The sequence below is a fragment of the Python bivittatus genome, unplaced genomic scaffold, assembly GCF_059951505.1.
Source record: "Python bivittatus isolate LINGU-HERP-01145 unplaced genomic scaffold, Pbiv_v1 ctg000850_np1212, whole genome shotgun sequence".
Classification (NCBI taxonomy): domain Eukaryota; kingdom Metazoa; phylum Chordata; class Lepidosauria; order Squamata; family Pythonidae; genus Python; species Python bivittatus.
Window position 1 is genome coordinate 65,129,056 of NW_028277112.1, and position 22,771 is coordinate 65,151,826.

At 37.7% G+C, this 22,771-nt stretch overlaps 1 protein-coding gene across 1 annotated transcript in view; it reads right to left on the minus strand.

The window, feature by feature from the left end:
* Window positions 1–3,113: 3,113 nt before the first annotated feature.
* The window catches only part of PAX5 (paired box 5), a 238,428-nt gene continuing 218,770 nt past the window's right edge, over window positions 3,114–22,771 (minus strand). Inside the window, exons 9-10 of the mRNA XM_088130025.1 lie at window positions 21,215–21,301; window positions 3,114–3,940 (exon numbers count right to left, since the gene is read on the minus strand). Of these exons, the coding sequence (XP_087986151.1) occupies window positions 3,864–3,940; window positions 21,215–21,301 (164 nt within the window). The 3' untranslated portion in view covers window positions 3,114–3,863. The remainder of the gene's footprint in view (window positions 3,941–21,214; window positions 21,302–22,771) is intronic.

Sequence of the window (22,771 nt, forward strand, 5' to 3'; positions counted from 1 at the left end):
TTCAATAATCATTATTCCACAGATTAGTATAAGAATAGGTACTTTCCCACATGTGGAAGGTTCAAGAATTGTGAAGTCGAATGGGCTGCAGAGGAGATGTAGGTTTTTCCTAGTTATTATATTCTCTTCAGCATCTTCATCAGGTTTTTCTCACCTCTGTTCTTGCATAAATATTCAACAATGTGTGTGTGTGCATGTATGTACGTGTGTGTGTGTGTATACGCACACACACATACATAAATACACACATACACATAATATAAAACCAAGAGAGTAAAAGCTTGTTCAGGTGGTACAAAAAAACAAACAAAAATAAAATCAATGGTAGATTCACCATGTGAGCCACAGAAAGCTCCCCCCATAAGTCACATTAGTGAAGAGTCAGTTGATCAAGACTGCAACTTACAAGACGAATTCTCTGCCTTTTTGTATCACATGCAAGCGATAGGCCAGGGGAAGCAGAGTCTAGATTTTCAGGGGCTGCCTGCTTGTGGCTGTTCCTGATCCACCAGGCTTTGTTAGATGTCATCATTTCTTTGTGCAAGCTGCTGAAAATTACTGAATTGTTTAGTATGAGGATGCACAAATGTTCCTTAGCTCTTATGTTCCCTAGTCTCATGCACAGTAGTAACAGAGATGCATCACCTAATGAATGGTTTAATATTATTAAATATTACAGAATATTATAGATATTATAGAAGCCTACTCACTGGAAGAGGAATGTCTGAAGCTCTTCTTCAGAAATTAGAAAATGGAGGAAAAGTTATTCTTGGGTGGCTTCCAGAGAGGTTATCTGCAGGGGCTCTGAGCCTTGAATTGGTCTGGCATTAAACAGGAGAGGAGAGCACTAGGATAATGTCTGACACAAGAATGTTTTACTGTTTGTCCACGGCTAGAAATTTACCACTTGGGATTAGACAATATTGCTTTTTCTTCCACTTGTTGAAAAAGTAATAGCATTTTAGTAAAAATGCTGTATTTGGTCACTCCAACCTTATTTTAAAGCCTCTGCTCCGCACCCCCCAAAGAATATCATCAACTTTTCCTTCTGTCTACCTATTTATGACTTAGATCTGCTAGCAAAGGATCTGCAAGATCCTTTTGCATATACATCGAAGTTGAGCACAAAGGCTGTTTAGGGAATTCTAATTCTAATTCCCTAAAAGAATGAGACCAATTGTTCATGGGTGAAACAAGAGTTATTCTACCTGCACAAAGGAGAATGATACCACTTCACGGTGGCCACAACTAACTGGGAATTTATTTTGTGCAAGTCTCATTTATTTACAGAAGCTTCCACAGAAAGCCCCAGTAAATCGTGGTTAGAAAAGTGTTTTCTTATAGCTTCAAATAACATATTTTACAGATAACGAAATTTTTATTAACTCCTTGCTGGTTATACAGTTTGAATTAGCTGGTTAAGTCAGTCCTTTGTTTGGCATCCATGCTAAAAAAATAGTCGCTAAGGTTTTCATGTGCTAAAATTCTATATGAGGTGTCAATTTCTTTTTAATTAAAAAAGAACAGAAGCTAAGAACATGTTTAATGTTTATGAACACTCATTTACTCATTTATTGGCCAGGGAAAAGGCATTTATAATTAATAAAGGGGTGATGATGAAGACTCATCTGTTAACACCTCTATCTATTGGTTAACTGGTATCCAGAAATCTCTTTTATCTGTTTTTGCAATTCTTCTATGCACCTTGGGGATCTTAAGTTAATATGCTGCTTATCTTTACAATTTATATTGACTCAAGTGGTATTTCCTATTCCTATAATTTAAATCCTAAACTCTCAACCTGGCACCCTTCAGGTATGTTAGGCAAAAAACTGTAGCTCAGAACTTCTGGAGGGCACTAGGTTGGGAAAAGCCAGTCTTAAATGATGGCCTCTGATATGATCTGAAATAAGATTCTTCAATCATTTCTTTGAATTAAATATGCAAAAGGGTCCCTGGGGATCTGTGAATCATCAATCGACCTGTGATGGGATGATCTGATTTGAAGGGGATCATATGAATGCATTTTGGCTTGGAAAAAATAGAAGCGGGGGAATTCAGGTATGAGATGGTAGACAGGCAAAGTTTAAGAATAATTTCATATGAACTTCTCCCCTTTAAAGTGTTCCATTCATTTGAGAGTTCTTAGATATTCAGCAAGGATTTGGGGTTCCCTGTCATGCATATAATTTTATCCAATATAATTTAAAGCAGGACAAAGCAGCTGCCCTTTGTTCTCAGAAGTTTTTTCCCCCCATACCTGAGAAACACTATACAAAATACACAGCATTGAATATTCTCAACATTAAAACCAAGCATGTCTTGAATATTTTGCATATGCAAGGTATCAATTTGGGTAGGCATGTGAAATCTCTGCTACCATTACTCAGCTTCTGTTCCACTGATTTTGTATAAGAAAGGGGAGCTTCTTCTAAGCATATCCTTCTGGTTAATCAGTCCATCACTAGTCGTAAGATTTAAAAAAACAAAACAAAAACCAAAAACATGGATAAAATGAGTAGTTCTTGGAGTGAAGGGAATTTTACAGCAACATAAATGATTGAGGTCAATCTTTTCCCTAAAATTTGTAAACTTCATTCTATACATAGGGAGCATGTAGAACATTGGGAAAAAATGTTACAGCATAGAAATACTAATCCTCTGTTTGGATGCCAGGATGAAAATCCACACTATTAATACACTAACCTTATTCCTAGTGAAATTATGTCAGTTCCAGTTGGGGAAGTTTAGTAGAGTCTTGAAAATGTACTTCTAAAATAGCCCAGGTGACATGATGTAACCCTGACATTTTTCAACCTCTTATCTTGAAACTTTGTGAAAAGGGCTTTATAAAGGTTTGTTTGAGAGATCCAAGTTACTCCTTTTTGAAAATTCCACCTTGGGAGATAATACCTTTACTTCACTGTTTACAAGCACTTCTTTCCCATGTATATAAGACTTTGGTCATTTGGAATTTCTTTTTTTTATATTTAGATGAACTTAAAGCCAAAAACTGTATAGCAATGTTAATTGTGATTAGAAATAAACCTAAATTAATATACCACAGTAATTCTCCCTATCATTTGCTCATAGGTTCGTTACCAAATGCCCACCTGACTGTCAGATTAGAATAGTTTCTGTAGAAAGAACATCAGCCCCAGAAATAGCCAGTTAATGTTAACCTGGTTTAGAGTTGTTTTAAAGCTTACTGAAGTTTTAGAGTCAGTGCACCAGTATCAGAACACATTTTCCAATGTATTTTAAACTCATCATTTGTTTCATGTGTTTGACTTATGCTAAACCACTCTATAATAACACAAAGAAGTTATTTACATTGGTGCTTTGCTGTTCGAGTAGAACATGGTTTTCCTTTTGTCTTTAATGCCGACTCACTGAATTAAGACCCAATTCGTACTGTCCAAGCTGGAACTACATGTTGTATTACAATGTACACATTAAAGAGATACCCAACAGAGAACTGTTCAACATTTAGAAACGTTCCTCTTCACCAGCACGGCCAGAGGAACCAGATATAGCTTATCAGTCCAAAAGCAAGAAGACCGCATGTAATAGATGGCTACTGCATGTCACGAGCTGCAGGAAATGTGACCAAAACTAATTCTTTGTTTGCTCTGTTTTTTTTTAATGGGAAATTCAATTAAGATCTCTAAAAAAATCATTAATTAAAAACAGTAAAGTAATAAGCTGTTCACCTAGCTGAAACAATAACATTTCAATCGTTGAATGGGTGGGCTGGACAATTTCTCTTATCGTTCCTTATAGCTTGATTTCAGTAGTTGCACTCCAGGTGATTCCAGTGGTGTCATCTGGCATATGTTGAATGTGCTTCTTGGTTTGCTTTGTCAGTGACGATCATAAGCAGCAGCAGCTGCTGGGGGGGCGGCTCCACGGGCTGCAGCACTGTAATAGTAAGGAGAACCTAGGAGAAGAAAAGACGCTACTGTGTAAAGGTGTCCAATGTGTATTTTTTTACCAAGTAAGTGAAAGACTTTGAAAACAGAAACAGAGAAGTTGATCTGAAACTTTCACAGGATCTTATGCAGACCCCTAAAATGAGACAGTAAATCTAGCAAGCCTGTTACTCAGTTGAGAATGTGTCACTAGCTGCATTGTACCAGAAAAGGTCTACAAGGAACCCACACAAGTAAATTTATGTGTCAGTGATGTCTCCTTCTTCAAACCATACCCATTTAGAAATGATTGTTTGAACATTGTTACATACATATCTAGAAAGGATAGTTCAGTTTCAGTCAAGATACTTTAATTACCCAAGAGAAAAAAGATGAATTTAGACCAGTAATTTAAACAATTTCCCTTTCATCTCATAGAGCATGTCTAAACAAAAGTGTGCTTGATTCAGTTCTTTAAAATATGTCACTTTCTAACTAAAGTTGTTATTTTATTTGACTTTACAAACAAAATACAGCAATATGTATAGAAGGAAAGATAAACATTGAGGTGTATACAGATTCTTTTGAATATGTAGGTTGATAGATTATAAGTCTACTTTTTTTTTTTTTTTTTGGTAACCAAAGACTAACTATGACATTATAGCTGATGGATATCTGAACTACATTTATGAAGTTATAAAGATAACTTCAAAGATCTTCAAAGCCTTCCAAACCACAAGGAATTCCTTAATATTCATGTCCCATTTGCTCCATTGGAGACTATGCCCCTCTTGTAGTCATTCCATTCCAACTGTGAAGAGGCATATCCATGGTAAATAAATTTTAAGGAATTTGGGAAAGAATGGAATCCTTTGACTGATGTGGTTTGGTACTGACCAAGAATAGCAAACTGAGAAGGCCAGTACAGTCAAAGATTGCTTGGAAAGACCCATGGAGAAAACGACCAATGCTGACAGAGCATGTTCTACAGTTGTAGTTTTTTAAAATCCCACCTTTATTATTTTTATACATACCTCGAGGAGGTGAATGTACCTAATACTCCTTCCTCCTCCTATTTCCCCACAACAACCCTGTGAGGTGAGTTTGGCTGAGAGACACTGGCCTAAAGTCACCCAGCTGGCTTTCATATCTAAGGCAGGACTAGAACTCACTGTCTCCTGCTTTCTAGCCTGGTGCCTTTAATCACTAGACCAAACTGGCTCTCACTTACTACCATACTACGGTTGCTGCTGCACTACATTAATCTTTGTTACTTTGTCCACTGATAAAACTTTAGACTTTCATGAATTGAATGTAAGGTCCAGAAAGGTCAGGGACTACAAAGAAATTGGTTAGCATACAGGCCTACAAAGTCCAAGAGCTAGAGTAATCTGGACAATGGAATAGAACAATTGGAAAATATTGCTAATGGTCAGGTAAGATCACTATATGGAAATAAATGTCCTTCAGATTGATCAATACAAACCCAATCTCCATAATTTAATAACAGACAGGTGCCAAAATGACCATTTGGAAGTGTTGTGGTGTATGAAGTTGTTAAAGTCCCTAACGTCCATAAATGATCTGAGTCTGCCATCACATTTGCAAACTCTCATCTCTTACTGGGATGAAGTAAATTGTACTGCTTCTTTAGATAACGCAGTCTACTGTTTGGTCTACACGATTACAGATATGAAAATCATGGTAGAGGCGGTAGATCTCAAAACTCCAAAGAATAGTTTTGCTTTAGTATTGCAAGTACTCAACCATTTGTGGACACTGGGTCACACTCCTGGAAGAAAGAGTGAAGATATCTGCAAAGTTACCCATGCAGTAGGACTTTTGAAGTAAAACATGCCATTTAGGTAAGTTCTCCTCAGTTCCATTAGCTGCTGTTCTATAGAGATATTAGAATATGTGAACTAGGATTATCTCTGGCATGGATAGTGCTGCTGTGGAAGGAAATTGCCAGGGGAATGAAAATGAATTCAAAAGAGACCTTTCTATGCCATGATTAGTATCTAGCACAGAATGAGTATACCATCCTAAGCCTGATACTATGAGCCATACTCCAGAGTTTGTAAAAACAATTCACTTTATCCTCCCTATCAAATGCCAAATCTTCAATATGATGTTGGGCCTTCTTTGTTATGCTAAAGATAACACTGCACGGCAATGTAAACCATCATCTCTGCCTTAGACTGGGAGGCACAGTCAATCTGGTCTTTTGCAATCTTAACTGGCTGTTGTGCAGGTCTTGGCACTTTGTCATGGAAATCCTCTGCAGCTTCCCATTCTGTAGAGTTTGGTAAATGGTCATACATATGCACCATTTTCTTCCTGAAAAACAAATGATATTAGCCCATCGGCCTAGTATGCAACTCAGAATGATAAAGCATTGATGGAATATGGAACTAGGCTGTAAAGAGTCAACAGATCATGACATTATCCCAGTCCTGTGAAATTGTGGCACAGATGCTAGCTTTTGCTAGAAATCCTTAACAGCCCACAATAATGCTGGCATACATATCAGCAGTGTTAACCCAGCAGATTACACAGCCTAAAAAACTGGGTAATCATCCACTGGAGCTAGTCATCTTGGCCTCTAAGCCCAGCACTCCAGTCATTTGTAGAATCTGTTCCACATAAAATCTAATGTTGTCTGAAGCAGAAACACCCACCTCAGGATCTACAGTGGCCTGATCTGGAGAAAAGAAAGATAGTGTTACTGGTACATTTGATATAGAATCAATCTGGTAGATCAAATGAGACTCTGAATATCAAATGAGATGGAATAAGCCAAGTGTGAGGTTGAAGAAATGAAGACAATTCTTGAACGGTCTTATCTGCAGAAGTTTGGCTTTATCATTGAAACCTCAGATAGGCAGTTCCCTTTCTGGTGGATTCTCACAGTTCAGAAGAAATATAGTTATCTCAATCCTTGGGATGGTCCTCTATTATTAAAGGATGCATTGAGCTACAACATAGGGATGATAATGCGCTGTTCAGACAAATAATAATGACACTATTGACTGTAATCTCATCAGAAAGTGAATGGGATCAAAAACAGGTATTAGACTGACACATCTTGGCCAGATACTAACCTAAGCATCCTAATACAGTTATTAATAAATATCAATCTAACTGCAGCAATCCTTCATACTGTTATCAATGCCCCTTAGAAATTCAGGTCTGCTTCCTCTGAGGAGAACTGGCCCAGCCAGTCTGTTCATCCAGAGTGGGAATGCCCACAGCCCCCTCCATACCTGAACTGGTGGAAGAAAAATTGTTTTCTTCTCACTGTTCCACCTACAAAACAGCCTCTGCTCAGAATCTGGATGGGTCCCCCCTTCTTTCATATAAAAGGCTGTTAAAATAGAAGTATTCCACAGAGCCTTTGACTTGTAAGAACTAGTTGCCATTAACTATTGAATGTATCAGCCCCAGATGATGGATCAGGAAATAAATTCCACAAGAAGACTAGAACTAAGCTTTATTGAGACAGGCTATATTAATAGAAAGAGAGCCAGTTTGGTATAGTGGTTAAAGCAACAGGCTAGAAATTGGGAGACTGTGAGCTCTAGTCCTGCCTTAGGCACAAAGCCAGCTGGGTGACCTTGAGCCAGTCCCTCTCTCTCAGCCCTAAGAAGGAGTCAATGGCAAGCCACTTCTGAAAAACTTTGCCAACAAAACTGCAGGGTGAGACCAGGCAGTCGCCAGGAGTCAAAAACTGACTTGAAGGCACGCACACACACACACACAAATTAATAGAACCTTACAAATGTAACTGTGTTTCTCCCCCTCTCTCTCTTATACCCCAGAGGCTCAGGGAGGAGCCAGCCTAAGTCTCCTTACCCAGGGCTTAAGGAACAAGCCTGCCCATTTTGCTTTTCTAACATCTTCTGAACATTTTCCTCAGTGCCATCTCCATGGCTGTCTACAGGAAGCCAGGTTGTTTTTACTGCTTTTACATTACGCTCCCCCCGCCCCAGCACTGCCATGCTGTAAATTGCAGAGAGTCACTTTGAAATGCAGTGATATGTAATTGTAAATAAATAAATAAAATTAAAGATAGCTCTAGACTGACATCTGGCAGGGACAAAGGACATTTCACGGGAGACGTTAAAGTAACAGACTTTTCTCTGATTGCTCTTAGAAGCAGAACCCTTAGAACTGTCCCATCCCAGCACTGAAGTCTTGAGTAGTTTCCCCTCGCCTGACAACGTAGGGCAGCCCGGCCATTCAACCCTGGATGGCATTTGCTCATTTGCATACCTCTTTTCTTCCTTGTGCTTTGCCACCTTTGTCTTTTTCTTTTGTAAAGATGTAACTTCTCCGCTTTATGATGAAAGAACTTTAACTTATTTTTTGAGCCTTGGTTCTCTAAAGATCCCCCTTAAGTCCTGCTGTGCTGCCTCATTGTGGCGCGGGGGGGGGGTGTTCTGGAAGGGATGAGTGAAGAATGCTGGGAGTGTATGCCAAGAGTATATATTCCCAGCAGGGTCATCCAAAGTGTGAAGGTCATCTCAGCTGCTGAGATAAAGAAAGCAGGCAGCTATATTGGACAGCAGCGATATTGGAAGGTGCTGGGGGTGGTTGGTCCCTTTAGGGATAATGACAAAAGCAACATTTCATACTGCATGGGAGAACCACATGGACAGACAGTATACAGCGATTGAGGATATAGTGCCAGATGATGGCCCCTCGGGTCAGACGGCATTCAACACACTGGGGAGAAGAGCTAAGAATCTTTTGGAGTAATAATGGTGTTTATGACATGGCTCGATTAAACACTTCAGGACATCTAGTTGCTGATTTGGGGGGGGGGGTCTTGGCAGGATTTTCAGAAGGGTCTGCCCTTGCCTTCTTCCTAGGGCTAAGAGAGCGTGACTGGCCCAAAGTCACCCAGCTGGCTTTATGTCTAAGGCAGGAGTAGAACTCACAGTCTCCTAGTTTCTAGCCTGCACCAAAGTGGCTATCGTATTTATTTATTTATATACACACACGCACACTTGCGCGCACACACACACACACACAAATAATTTTTATTGAAGAACATTTTTTACAAGGTTAAAAGCTATAGAAAGATAAAAAAGAATATAGAAAAGAAAAAAGATATAAAAAGGAAGATAGGAAAGAAAGATAGAACAAAAAGTGAATGACAGTATAGATTTGGAAAAGAGAAAGAAAAAAAAAGAAAAAAGAAATATTTAAAGAAGCAACTTCCAATCTTTGCAGCAGTTACAAACATAGTTAATACTGTTTCTGCCCTCCCAAATTATATAATTCCCTTCTTCCCTATACAGCCCTTTTTAATCAGTAAATCCAGAGATCACCAGTTCATTTTTATCAATTTTCAGCAAAAAGTCCATAAAGGGTTCCCAGTCTTCTATAAAAGTAGTTATTGCTCCTTCCCTAATCAAACAAGTCAATTTAGCCATTTCTGCAAGTTCTGCCATCTTCATGATCCACTCTTCCATTGTGGGTATTTCTGTATTTTTCCATCTTTGTACATATAATAGCCTTGCTGCAGTTATCTTATATAAAATCAATGACTTATGGAAGAGTGGCTATCTTGTTGATGTTGCCATACAGGAAGAGACAATCCAAAGCCAGAATTTCTGAGCATTTTGCTAAAAAGTCCAGATAGGCATCCAGTGCAGAAACTAGCTATAAAGCAACACAGCAGGGCAGAATTTAGGAGCGACAGAATAATATTCAAGATGTATTTGAGAAGATTTCAGTAGAATCGTTACGTTCCCCCTTCCACATACAATGAGATTTTACTGTGAGATAAAATTCAAATATGCCATCTCCTTGTCAAATTACAGTCCTACCTAGGTTGTATCTCTTTGAACTATGAACTGTTTCTCAGGAGCAGATAATCCATGCCAGAGATAGATCATCCACAGTGTATTAAAACCATTTTAAAAAATACTCAAACTCTTTCGAAGCCTTGTTTTCACATAAAATTGTATACACCTTCTCCCTGCAGGAAAAGTAATGAAATTCCTAACAGCAAAACCATTCCTGTCATAGAAAACGCTGCTGACAGCGTTAAAGGAGGAGAAACAGGGAGAAATCAATAGAGCAGTGACAGATATCATGAAGAAGTCACAAAGTTCAAGACATGTGTAAGGGGCCAATATTTCAAACAGATGAGTATGTGAAAGTAGACTAGCAGTATTGCACAATATTGATGAAAAAGATTTTCTATATCCTGTTTCAAGAGAGCCAACGGGTACATATTTTGGGATGATGGAGGAGAAAGGGGAAAGGGGAAGAGATAGCTTGGCTTTCGTTAGACGTCTTGCTTGCCACAATAGGGGCAAGAGTAAATCAGTATTTCTCTATAAGCATTCCTTGAGAAAGTCTGTAATAAACAGATCTTAACTTATATTCTGAGGTTTGTTCAGATGAGCTGTGATCTTAGCCACCAATACAATAGCAGCCTTCACCAAGTGCTTCCCAGATGTGTCGAACTGCAACTCCCGTAATTGGCTTATGCTGAATGAGGGATTATGAAAGATGGTTTAAGATATCTGGAGAGCACCGCATTGGGGAAGGGAGCCATACAGCAGTAGAATAACCTTGCTATTGCTGCTGCGGGGCAAACAATACAGTTCCTATGGCAACTTAAATTTAAGAATGCATTGTAAGTTTTTATTACCAAAAGCTCTCTAACACCAGCCATTTAAAAATTGCATGGAAATTGGTTGCTTATTCTTAGCGCATATGTATATATGAGAGAACCAGTGTGGTATAGTGATTAAGGTGCTGGACTAGGAGCAGGGAGACCCAGGTTCTAGTTCTCCCTTAGGCACAGAAACTGGCTGGGTGACTCTGAGCCAGTCATTCTCTTCCAAACCTGCACTGCAAAGTTGAAAAATATTAATCATCTACCAAGCCACACTGGACCATCATGGTAAACTATGATCCATGACCTTCAATGAAGAGCCTTCATCCTGCAGTGGTTTGATTTCAGATAATAGTAACAACAACATATACAATGCACACACACACACATAAACATACACATACATGCATAAACATTCACATATGCCTCTGTTGTACATGATTATTTCTATACAGAAAAAAGTTTCATCTGTGAAGAATTTCTAACAGTTGTTGCATCTATGCGATATGCAAAACTTTTTTTTTTTCATATTTCAATCATTTTTTAAAAATCTAAACTTGTATTTCAAACTTGGTTTAAGGCACAAAACATCAGTTGCAAGCCACCGGAAGCATGATGAGTTGACTCAGGGCCTGTGATGGAATGGACTTATGAAGGCCAGGCTCAGGGAGATAAGCATGTTCTTAGCCCCCAACAGGAGCATGGGAAGTTCAAGAAGATGAGGCTGGCACCTCCCTAAGGAATTCACGGTGTTGTGGCTGGCTGGCTTGGGAACTAGGGTTCAGTCTGGGGAGATTTCTGTCTTGAGGTTGAAGCTAATAAACACAACAGAACTGTATTTGCATTGTCTCTTGGAGTTCTTTGGGCTGAACCTGACAGGGCCGTTGCTACTGCTGAGTGGAAATATTCTTCACCTAGCCTTAAGGTGGCAAAAAATAACAGTGGAATGGAATTTGGTGTTCCCACTGCTGATCTTCACTGCATTTGTTTCCAATCATTGCCAGTCACTCCTTCAATGGAGAACAAACAACAGCATTTGCACAGCTTGAGGCTGCTCTTGAAGAGTGTTTGAATAAGGGGGAAAACACTACTTTAGCACATGTACAGTTAAGGATGGCTTAAACCAATCCCATTCAGCCCTGGAAACAAGAAGAAGGCCATGTCCCCCAGGACAAGGGAGAAAAAAAGATGTTGCTGGGACATGTTTACGCCATGATTAGATGCAAGTAGGAAAAGTCCTCAGATGATCTGCTGCAATTCATTGGGTGCTACTGCTGTAGCTGCTACTGTCTAACTACTCTTTCAAAATGTGTGTGATCACCAAAATGTACTGATTGCAAGAAAAAATAAATCAGAATTATTTTAGAGAATGAGCATTTGTCAAATGATATTACTAAGTTTACAGAATACATGGTGATCTATGTGAGGTCATTGGGGCCATGGAAGAATTGCTTCTGAATTCCAGAACTGCAAAGAATCCCACTATACATGTGGGGTGGGGGAATCAAATTTACCAATTTATGATGCACATATGTAACTCACTAGCTGTTCCTCTGTGTGTGTGAGTATGTGCACCTTTGAGTTAGTTTTTGATTCCTCGCAACTGCCTGGACAGGTTTTCTTGGCAAGGTTTTTCAGAGGTGGCTTGCCTTTGCCTCCTTCTTAGGGCTGAGAGAGTGACTGGCCCAAGGTCACGCAGATGGCTTTGTGCCTAAGGACACACAGAACTCACAGTCCCAAGGTTTCTAGCCTGATGCTTAACCATTACACCAAACTGGCTCTCAACTGTTCCTGATGGGAATGCAAAAGCCTGGTGCTATGCAACTGCAGAGAAATCTGTGCATATAGTGGTACGCAATTTTCCAATGCACTGTCCAATGAACATCTTGTCTTGGGATTTATGCATGCACTCACTAACCAAAAGTTGTAATAGAGTAACCATCAGAGAATAATTGAATTTCCATTCCCCAATTTTTAAACAAGACAATACTCACATTCAGTTGAGAGTCATCAACTGATGAGAGATCAAATGCACTACAGTAAACCAGTCCTCAGAACTACAAGTTGTTTCCTCAATCACTAAAATGTGTTTGATTGTACAGGTAGTCCTCAACTTATGACCATTTGTTTAACTACCGTTTGAAGTTATGACAGCACTGAAAAAGTGACTTATGACCAGTCCTCACACTTACAACCATTGCAGTGTCCCCATGGTCATGTGATCAAAATTTGGGCTCTTGGCAACCAGCATGTATTTATGATGGTTGCAGCATCCTGGGGTCACACGATCACCATTTGCGGCCTTCCCAAGGGGCTCCTGACAGGCAAAGTCAATAGGGGAAGCCAGATCCCTTAACATCTGCACAATTCACTTAACAGCTGTGGTGATTTGCTTAATGACCACAGCAAAAAAGGTCAGAAAATTGGGTGTGACTCACTTAACAACTACATCACTTAACGACAGAAGTTCCAGTCCCAAAAAACCCTAACTTTTGCCTTCCTACCTGCCTCCCTCAGCTTCTATATCCAGAATTATTGATATGAATCAATAAATTACTCTAGATCAAACCCAGAAATTTTCAGCTATATTAAACAAAGAAAAAAAATTATCCATGAACTAGTTATATTGTCCATATTAAAAACTTGAAAAAGTAGAACTTCCCTCAACAGATTACAATTTTTTTCTTCTTCAAACCTGACCTTCTGATCCATTTTTACTACATGATGCTTTTAAAATAATCTGGCTGTTAACGTATAATTTTTCTCTGTAGCTCCCTGGCAGCATTTCATATATCTGCTGACTTGGACTTTTTTTCCCATTCACATTTCTGTGCTGAAATCAAAAAGGTCTGTATTTAAAGTGAAAAATGAAAACATCACATTCCAAAACATTCACTCTTTTGCCCTGTCATTACACTCTCCTCTAGAATAAATTTGTCCATTCTTCTGTCATTTTTCCTTTCTAATTCATATTATCATCAATTTATTTCTTGACACAGTCATTTCTGACTTATATTTGTTCCCTAATCCTTTTATAGAAACTCATAGAAGTACTGATCCTAGTCCTAACTGACTGGTTCCATCCCTTTTCACCACATATGAAATCATGCCAATATTGTCAATCTTATGACACTGTCCTCTGTAACAACAACTCTCTCTATAAATATATCTATAGCTCAGGTGTATCCAAAAGGGAGCCCTGTCAGCCTTGCTTACAATGCACAATATGTGCACAAATCACATCAGCTCAGAAGAGGGAACAGTGCATCAAATAAGATCCGCTATGATCAACATCAAGTCGAAAGTAATGAGTTAAAATGTTAAAGAAGTTATTACAACAAACCAGCATGAAATTGAATCATTTTTCTTCATTAGACTGGGTTGCTATTATCCACTTTTAACATGTTTGTATTAAGTAGACTTTAAACATGTAAGCTCGCTAGGCTTCAGTGGCTGAAACCTCTTGGGGTTGCGGGTATGTGTGTTCATACAAACTAGGGCAGCCATTACGACTTCAATACTTGAGCTCCAAACACAGTTTTCACAAAGATTTCTAAATGAGCAGTTGTGTCAATTACTTAAGCTGAAATAAGAAAACACCCAAATGATGTATTCTCTCACTCTTCGCCTCTTCCTGCAGAAGAGACCATCTACAGAGGAAGCAAAGCACGGAAAGAAAAAAACTAAAAGACTTATGTGATTTCAATAACAACATGTTTTTAAGTTATATTCATTTCTTTGTCTGTGAAACAACAGATCTGATCATGTCCAACAAAGTCAACAGTAGAAGTCCTGTAAGAGGCAATGTCAACTGAGTCTTACTTTACTGGAATCTAAAGGGTATGAACCTCTAAGTTATGACTCATGGCAGATGTCAGGTCATTTAAGAAACCACAGGAAGGCACTCATATACCATTATGGTAGGTTACTGTAGTACCTGAATACTACAAAAAGAACTCCTAGGCCAAGATTACTGACATCAGTATAATGATTTATGTCATTTTTAGATTTTATTATAATTAATGTGCTCATCAGATGAAATTTCAAATAGTGTAAAAAGCAAATCCATCTCAAAAGTCTGATTTGATAGCTTAGTTTGATTTACCCTTCAAGTCCACCTATAGTGTTTTAAGCAGGCTGGGGAATAAACAATGCTGTTGGAATCTATAATACTGCTGAAAAAGTGATAGGAACACAGAAAGATCTATTAAAGCACCTCTAAGCTATGGAACAAATATTCCTCAGAAAAGGAAAAGCAGAATGCCTCACAAAAAGGAAGAGGTCACAAATTACTGGTACAGCAAGGATGGTCAGGAAAAAAAGAGACATTACTATAACCTTTGCACTAAAAAAATTCTTCTTGTTGAAGAAAGATGTTTAACGAAAGTTAATCAAATGTAATTTAATGCTTTAATCAATAATCATTGTTAACAAAGATTGCAAACAACTTCTAAAATATGTGTCCTGATTTGTTTTTTCTTTATATTTTTATATTTAAAACTATTACTCTTAATAATTAATATCTAACATCAATTAAATCTTGCTTGTTTTACCATAATATGGAAAAATAAAAAATGAGCAGAAATCATTATTCATATGAAGTATGAAAAGATATCTTAGTCTACCTCCACACCACCCTCCATTTCTACTCCTCCATCTCTCAAAAGTAATTTATTCCTGATTTGCCATTGTCTTCAATTCACAGAAACTCATTGGTGATCTCTCCAGCTGATCAACAGAAAGGTTCAAAGAACAGCATTCAATCCTTGCCCTGTCCCGAGTTATTGCTGGTTCTGAAGTACACCTTTACCCTGCTCTATATAAAAAAATACAAGCTAGAATAGGGGAAAAATAGCTCAACTTCTGAATACATTTGAAATCGTGAGTGATCCTAGGTTCAGAAGTTGAGCCAGTTGAAAACTGATTCTCAAATTGCCCTAAGCAATAAGATTTCTTTATCAACTGAACATATTTGTCTGCTTGATTTGTATATCCCGATCCCACCAACAAGACTTTGGTGGCAAGTATATATTCTGTTTTCTTACCCTTGCAAGGTAGGTTAGGTTTCAGGCATATAATTCTTTATAGCACGTAGTGTGATAACATTGGTAATGAATTAAGTAATACCCATCCCCCCAATTTCTCACTCCCAATTACTTCTTTTATGCTGGGGTACATTTGTTCATAAGGACAGATCCAGCTCTTCACACCTGATCCTATGACCTCTATGCTGTCAGGGCCCAGGAGTCATCATTTTGTGACACTTTAAATCCTGTTCCCTAATGTTAACCATTTTCCATGAAGGAGATTAGAGGAAACCCTCACTTCTTCTCTTCCAAAGAGAAATATGCTTTGCCTGACACCAGCATGCTGACAGCATCTGCGCTTTGCCCATAAGGTGCCTTTCCCAAATGATATGAATGTGCTGGGCAAACTAGTTCAAGTAAAGACTTCTCCTGTGCCCATCAACCCCACTTCACCATTTGTGACCAACAAGTTCCAGAAAAAATAAAATAAAATGGCAGCACACCCTTGCTTGAAATTCACAGGATGACTTCTCTCTTAGACTAATCTCATTCACTCATTCAGGCATTTCATTCATTCATTCATTCATTCATTCATTCATTCATTCATTCATTCATTCATTCTGCTTGTAGATCTCTTTTAAGGGGAAAAGTCCTCCCATTCAATAATAAAATAGCAAGGTTTACCAGCAAACATCCAACTCAGAGAGAACTTATGTCTTATCCAACATACAGCTGCAGCTAGAAACCAAGAAAAGCCCAACAGAAGTTTTCCTAAAAGCTTATAATATTGAAGCCTGACAATCATCAATTTCTAACCTATTTCAGACTTGTGAGACCACTTTGGAAAAGATTCTCCTCATTGTACTTGCCAGCCTAACTGTCCCCAGTTGTAAGCCTGCAAAAAAGGCATCCAATGTGGTTCTTAAAATGAAGAAGGCTGATCCAAAGAAATAAAAGAGGTATTATATTTTTAAAACACTTGAGGTTTTATCAGTGTTCAAACAAGGGAGCTAATGTGGAAGTTTAGGTATTGGACTTAATCAGGTTGTAAGGATAAAATTAGGAGATCCTCCCTATATACACCACTCAGAGATAAGGAAACCTATTATTGCAAATTATTATGATATAATATAATTATATATAATGGTAATTTATTATATACATTGAGTTCAGAATTTATTTATTTATTTATTTATTACATTTGCCCCAACCCATCTCCCCCTAATGGGGGACTCTGGGTGGCTCACAACTCATTAAAACAATAAATAAATATACAATTACATACAACCTAAAACCTGTACAAAACAATTATTCTCTTATTTCATCCCCACAGATGACCAATTCTGCAGGAAGGTTGTTTTGGGTATAATAATTGGGAGGATTACTGAGAATTGCCTCAGGCTTCATATAGAAAAGAAAGAATAACATAAATAATAATTGTGGATAGTTGCACTAGCAAGTAACTGATAAAAGTTGACAAACTTGTGAGATTTTCCCCCCATAAAATGAATCTTCCTTGCATCAACTATTAGAAAGCTTTATTTACCTAAGAAAAAAATGGCAAAAGAATGTTTCTTCATGGACTCTGATTGAAACAATGATAAAGAAACTGATGGGGAAATGTTGTTCCGCCTGTTTGGTCAGGATATGTACACCCTTGCTAACTAATATTGCACAGAACAAAAAAAAAAAAGAATTTCTATAGAAGTTTAGATTACATCCTTTTTAACAAGGATATAATATTTTAGAAATGACCTAACTGTATTTATGTTGTTGGAGATGTGGTGAAATTAATACTTTATTTAAATGTATTGTTCCTTTTTGGCAAGAAGCAATTACATGCATTAACTCCACTTTAAGATTTAATATTTTCATTTCTGAACAAAGAAAATGGACTTATAATCAAAAGGCTTCAGCATCAGAAAAGACCAACATAGAGTTACCTTCAGTGAGATGGTGTGATGGAATGGAATTATGAAGGCCAGGCTCAGGGAGATAAATATTTTCTTAGCTCGCTGGAGGAGCGTGAGAGCTACAAGAGGATGAGACTGGCACGTCCTTGAGGAATTCACACTGTTGTGGCTGGCTGACTTGGGAGCTGGGGTTTCAGTCTGGGAAGATTCTTCCTAGAGGTTGTAGCTAATAAACATAGTTGAACTGAATTTGCATTGTCTCTTGGAGTTCCTTGGGCTAGGCCTGACATCAATCTTCCCAGACTGAAACCCCATCTCCCAAGTCAGCCAGCTACAACAGTGTGAATTCCTCAGGGAGGTGCCAGTCTCATCCTCTTGTAGCTCCCACGCTCCTCCGGTGAGCTAAGAAAATGTTTATCTCCCTGAGCCTGGCCTTCATAATTCCATTCCGTCACAGATGGGTGACTATATAAATCTGATTGATAAACAAATAAATAAATATAAATAAATAAACAAACAAATAAATAAATATGGCTCCAGCTATTCAGTGACTTACAGAATTGATTACTATAGATAAGTTATGGATGACTGTAACTAATCATTCCTTCAATGAATTGATGTTTGTAAATATAGATCATGTATGCTTTTGGAGGGGTTTTCAGCTTTTTTTCCTTTTTTTGTAACTTTGTGTATTAAAATTTTATTTTCTTTGTTTTTAATTCATCTATTTAATTAAAAAAACTCTTTAAAATATTGCACAGAACAAACTGCAATATTAACAGAGTGGTTAGGGTTTACAGCCCTAGCTCTCAGAAATACTATATTTCAGGACAAAGGACCCTATGAAATAGATAGCTTTAGGAGAAAGTTTTAAACATTTCTTGTTAGAGTGTCTTTTGTCCAGAAATCGATCATTTCCAATAAAACTGGGAAATCTGCGACAGACATAGCAAACCCCAAAGATTTATTTCTCATGTTTCCTGAACAAATAGGGAAAGCAATGTATGAAGGCTACCTGGCTAGAGAAGCTGATTTCTCCAGATAAGATATGTTGTTGAATGTGTTTCAATGCATCCTATTAAATATTATTGGATTTATTTTTCTTTAAAAAAGTGTTATGTTTAACTTATCATAAACAGTGTATTCATAGCCAATGCAGGACAGACTGTGATATTAGCTATCTGCAGACAGTTATATATTGGGCTAGATTGATAAAAATGATACCTGTCCTAGGATCCAAACTGATTCAGTTTAATCTACCACCGCAGGAAGCTACTATTTCACTGTGTTGCATATGTAGAGAAACTTTTCTTGTCAATCAATAAAGAGTAATAAGCAAGGAAATGAGTATGTATTGTCGAAGGCTTTCACGGCCAGCATACAATGGCTGGTGTGGGTCTTCTGGGCTGTGTGGCCATGGTCTTGAAGTTTTGTTTCCTAACGTTTCGCCAGCACCTGTGACCGGCATCTTCAGAGAGCAGGAGCACAGACAGGAGCAGTTCTCTCTGTGCCCGGAAGACCCACACCAGCCAAGGAAATGAGTACTTGCATGTGTAGGAACCAGCCCCAAGAAATACCCTTCATGCTTTTTGTAAGTAGCTATAGTCCATTTTACATACAGCTAGTTGGCCTTGAGTTGAGTATGTGTTGAAACAAAATAATATTAGAAAACAGCTTCCGATTTGGGCTGTGAACAACACCAGACCCTTAGCTACAGCACAGTAAATGGCAATTTTGTACTGTAAAAAGCAGTGTGACACAGAATGCTATAACCCATCAATTACTCCCAAAGGATTTGTTTAAGGGCAAGAAATGTGATGGGTAGAGCTTAGGTGGCTCAATTACTTAGGGACTCAATTACTTAAAACAAAGAAACTGAATTTTAAAAAATGACAAAAATTCAAAATTATTTCTCTGCTAGAGGTCACACATAACAACCTTGCCATCCATAAATCTGGAAGTCTCTAAGGCACAATATCTCTCTGCTAGAGAAGTGACAATTAATTGGTATTTTACTTACCTCATTCACATAGATTATGCAGGAGAATTCTAATCACCATGTGCTACACACATGTAAGGTCAAGTTGGGCCAGACTTTGACAGTGGCGTAAAATGGATGTTGCTTATCCTCCTTATTAAAGTGAGGGTGGGGGTGAGTTACTTAGGGATTTCTTAGAGCTGACACCAAGGGTCTGCAAGGAGATTTTCCAGAACCAGTTGGATTCTGCCTTACAGCAAAAATTACATATCCTAAAATCTCTCGTGTGTGTCTGGGTGCTAAACTTCTAATAAAGAACAAAATGGAAAAGGAAAGAGGTTGAGGAGGAAAGAAGAGATCCTGAAGAAAGGTTATTCATTTGGAAATATAAGTTATGCTGCTCTCTTCTACTGACACAGCATCATCTTTACTGAATCCTAAATACTAAAGGAGGCATATATTCAGCCAGCAGTAAGATGAAACATATGCAAAAACTTTTTATGTGTTTTCCCCCTTAATTTGTTCTACATTAAATGAAAAAGAGGGACACGAATCCAGAAAACTAGCCAGAAAACACTAAGAGGATGCACTGCTTTCAATTTGATTTGGAAGAGATGCTTTAGAACATACAGCTAGAAGTGGACTCTTCCCTCATGGGGCAATCCTGAAAAAGACATGGCTGCTTTAATGAGTTGCAGGCAGCATTCAGCATTCACACTTCCACACATTTTATGGAATTTAAATATTTAATATTTAATTTTCTTCAAATTAATTCCAAAACACAGTGGAGCCTTAATAAACCCTGCAGGTATAACATATAGCCAAAACTGAATAAAGTCAATAGCTTGGGGGGATTAAATGTAACATGTGAAAGGATTCAACTTCCCATAGGTTACATATTTTTTATACCCCTGGAAGTTATGGCTAAATTTATTACACAGGGCTTTGCACTGTTTTGTACCATATGTGCCAAAAGCAAAAGGGAAATAATTATATACAGCAGGAACAGAGATCCCTTTTTCAAACTCCTTTCATCTCTCCGAATAATCATGGCAATATTTATAGTTTTCATGGTCTGAAAGTGAGCCACAGAAAATCTTGGCAAGTTCGTTGCGATGTCTGAATAAGGATATCTTAATTATGGTTTGTTGAAAGAAGGCAATTACATACAGAGTTATAGTCTGTTCCTATCTCTTACAACAATTCCGTTAAGCAAACAAGAGTTACTTGAAAGTAAATTTAACTAAAAATGAAGAGACTTCAGGTTAAAATTTAAGCATGAAAGCACTGTAAATTATTCAGTTCTAGTCCATGTATGTATCTCGATGACTAAACATTTGAGCTAAACATTTTATATACTCTTGTTGAGTACAAAATAGACATTGCTGTTTAGCTATACGGAAGGCACCCCAGAATGTGATCCTGGATGCTTCAAAGCAAATAAAATTAGGGGCAAATAAAATTAAGATCATATCCTCAGTACTGCATTTCCATTAATGCTGGCATGGGAACGTGTTATTTGCTCTGAACCTTAAATCATTCTATTTCAGTGCTGATTTGCTGGCAGTACTGGCATTCCTTCTTTTGAAACAGTTTAAGAAAAGCTAGGCACCATATTTGCTCTTTTCTGCAAAAGATTAAAATCTAGCCATTATTTGCCAGTCACAGCCATTGTATAACCAGCCCCATCATTGGTCTCCTGAATTTTGGATTAGGCTGTGGCTTCACTGGTATGGGAACAAACTTACCTAACAATCCAGGGTTAGGAAATCTCCAGGAATCATTGTATGTTGAATACTGTGGGTGGCTGTATGGACTTCCAGAAAACTCACTCCCTGAAATAAAGAGAAAGGGAATGGCTCAGTGAAATAATCAACAAGATCAAGTAAAATAACAGAGACAGTTAAAAAGCCATCTGGAATTCTAGCAGATGACTTGATACAGTGAATGAGAAGAAAGAGTATTCTTGGTTGTGACATCTTGTCTGTGCTGTTACATTCCAGATGCTACTCCTCTTACACTACAATTGTCCTTAGATTCTTTATTCTTCTTCTTCTTCTTCTTAATACACTGCTTTTTTACTGTTTTCTGAGAAACAAGTTCAGTACATTTGAGAAAAACACGCTAAGTATAAATGTTTATATCTTTAACAAAACTTTTTTGTTGCTTTTTATTTTAATTAACTGGAACAAGCTCTATAGAACTGTTTAGGTGGTGATTTTGAATCATATTCAACCACATTTAGTTTCAGTTGTGCCGCATCGATGCTGAATTGCCTGAATCCTTTTTTATAATCCACATACTTTTTGCGAAGGGGAGGGGTATGTTTATCAGCCAATTTAAAGAAAATACATTTTAGACGTTCAAAAAAGAGACATGAAAAAAAATAAAATAAAATTGAATGAACTAGGGATTTAAAAATCTCATAGAGATTATAGGTCTCTAATATATCATTGATTAGTTTTAAATAATTGAATAAATTATGTACTATATCACTTTAAAAGACTAAGAATCACTATTAAACTTTAAGTATAAGTGAATATCAAGAACAATGGTCATCACAGCATAAATCACCAAATAAAATTATGAGTTGTGGAGTCCTTGGGGTTCTCTGAGCTTGGTTGTTTTCTTGCAAATATTTTATTACCTGGCTAGGTAGCATCTTCAGTGCTAGAATGAGATGGGGTTTGCTCTCTTTTTATATACTGTGGCATGCCCTGCCAGCATTGGTGGGGGTGGGGGTTTTGCTTTGTTTTATTTTTTCCTCTGGTAGGTCCTTGATTAGGGTATTGTTTACTGCTTGATTGTATGTCTGGTGATAATCTTGGTGTTATCAAGAAAACAACCAACAATCAAGAAAACAACCAAGCTCAGAGAACCCCAAGGACTCCACAGTTCAACCCTGAGCTACACATATTCGCTTCTATCGGTAAAATTATGAGTTGTAATAAATTCAGTAATTCAGTCCATATTACTAAGAGTAGTACTATTCTGATATAGGTAAGCCGTGCAATTGAAATATCAATTCTATGCAAAGAGAATCCAAATTGTGGATGCGGTATTAGTCCATGTATTAAGTTATAGTCTAGAAATGGTTTCCAGTTTGAGTTTTTTTATTTAATTTGTTTTATTGGCTGACCGACTCCTAAATGACTCTAGGCGGCTTACAATTTAAAAAACAACAACACAAAATAATACAACCAACCAGAAGAGCAAAATACCAAAACAAAAACAAATCAGACCAGACCAGACCATACAAAAGGGATTCCACAATCACTCTGTTCCCAAAGTCTGGGAGAACAACC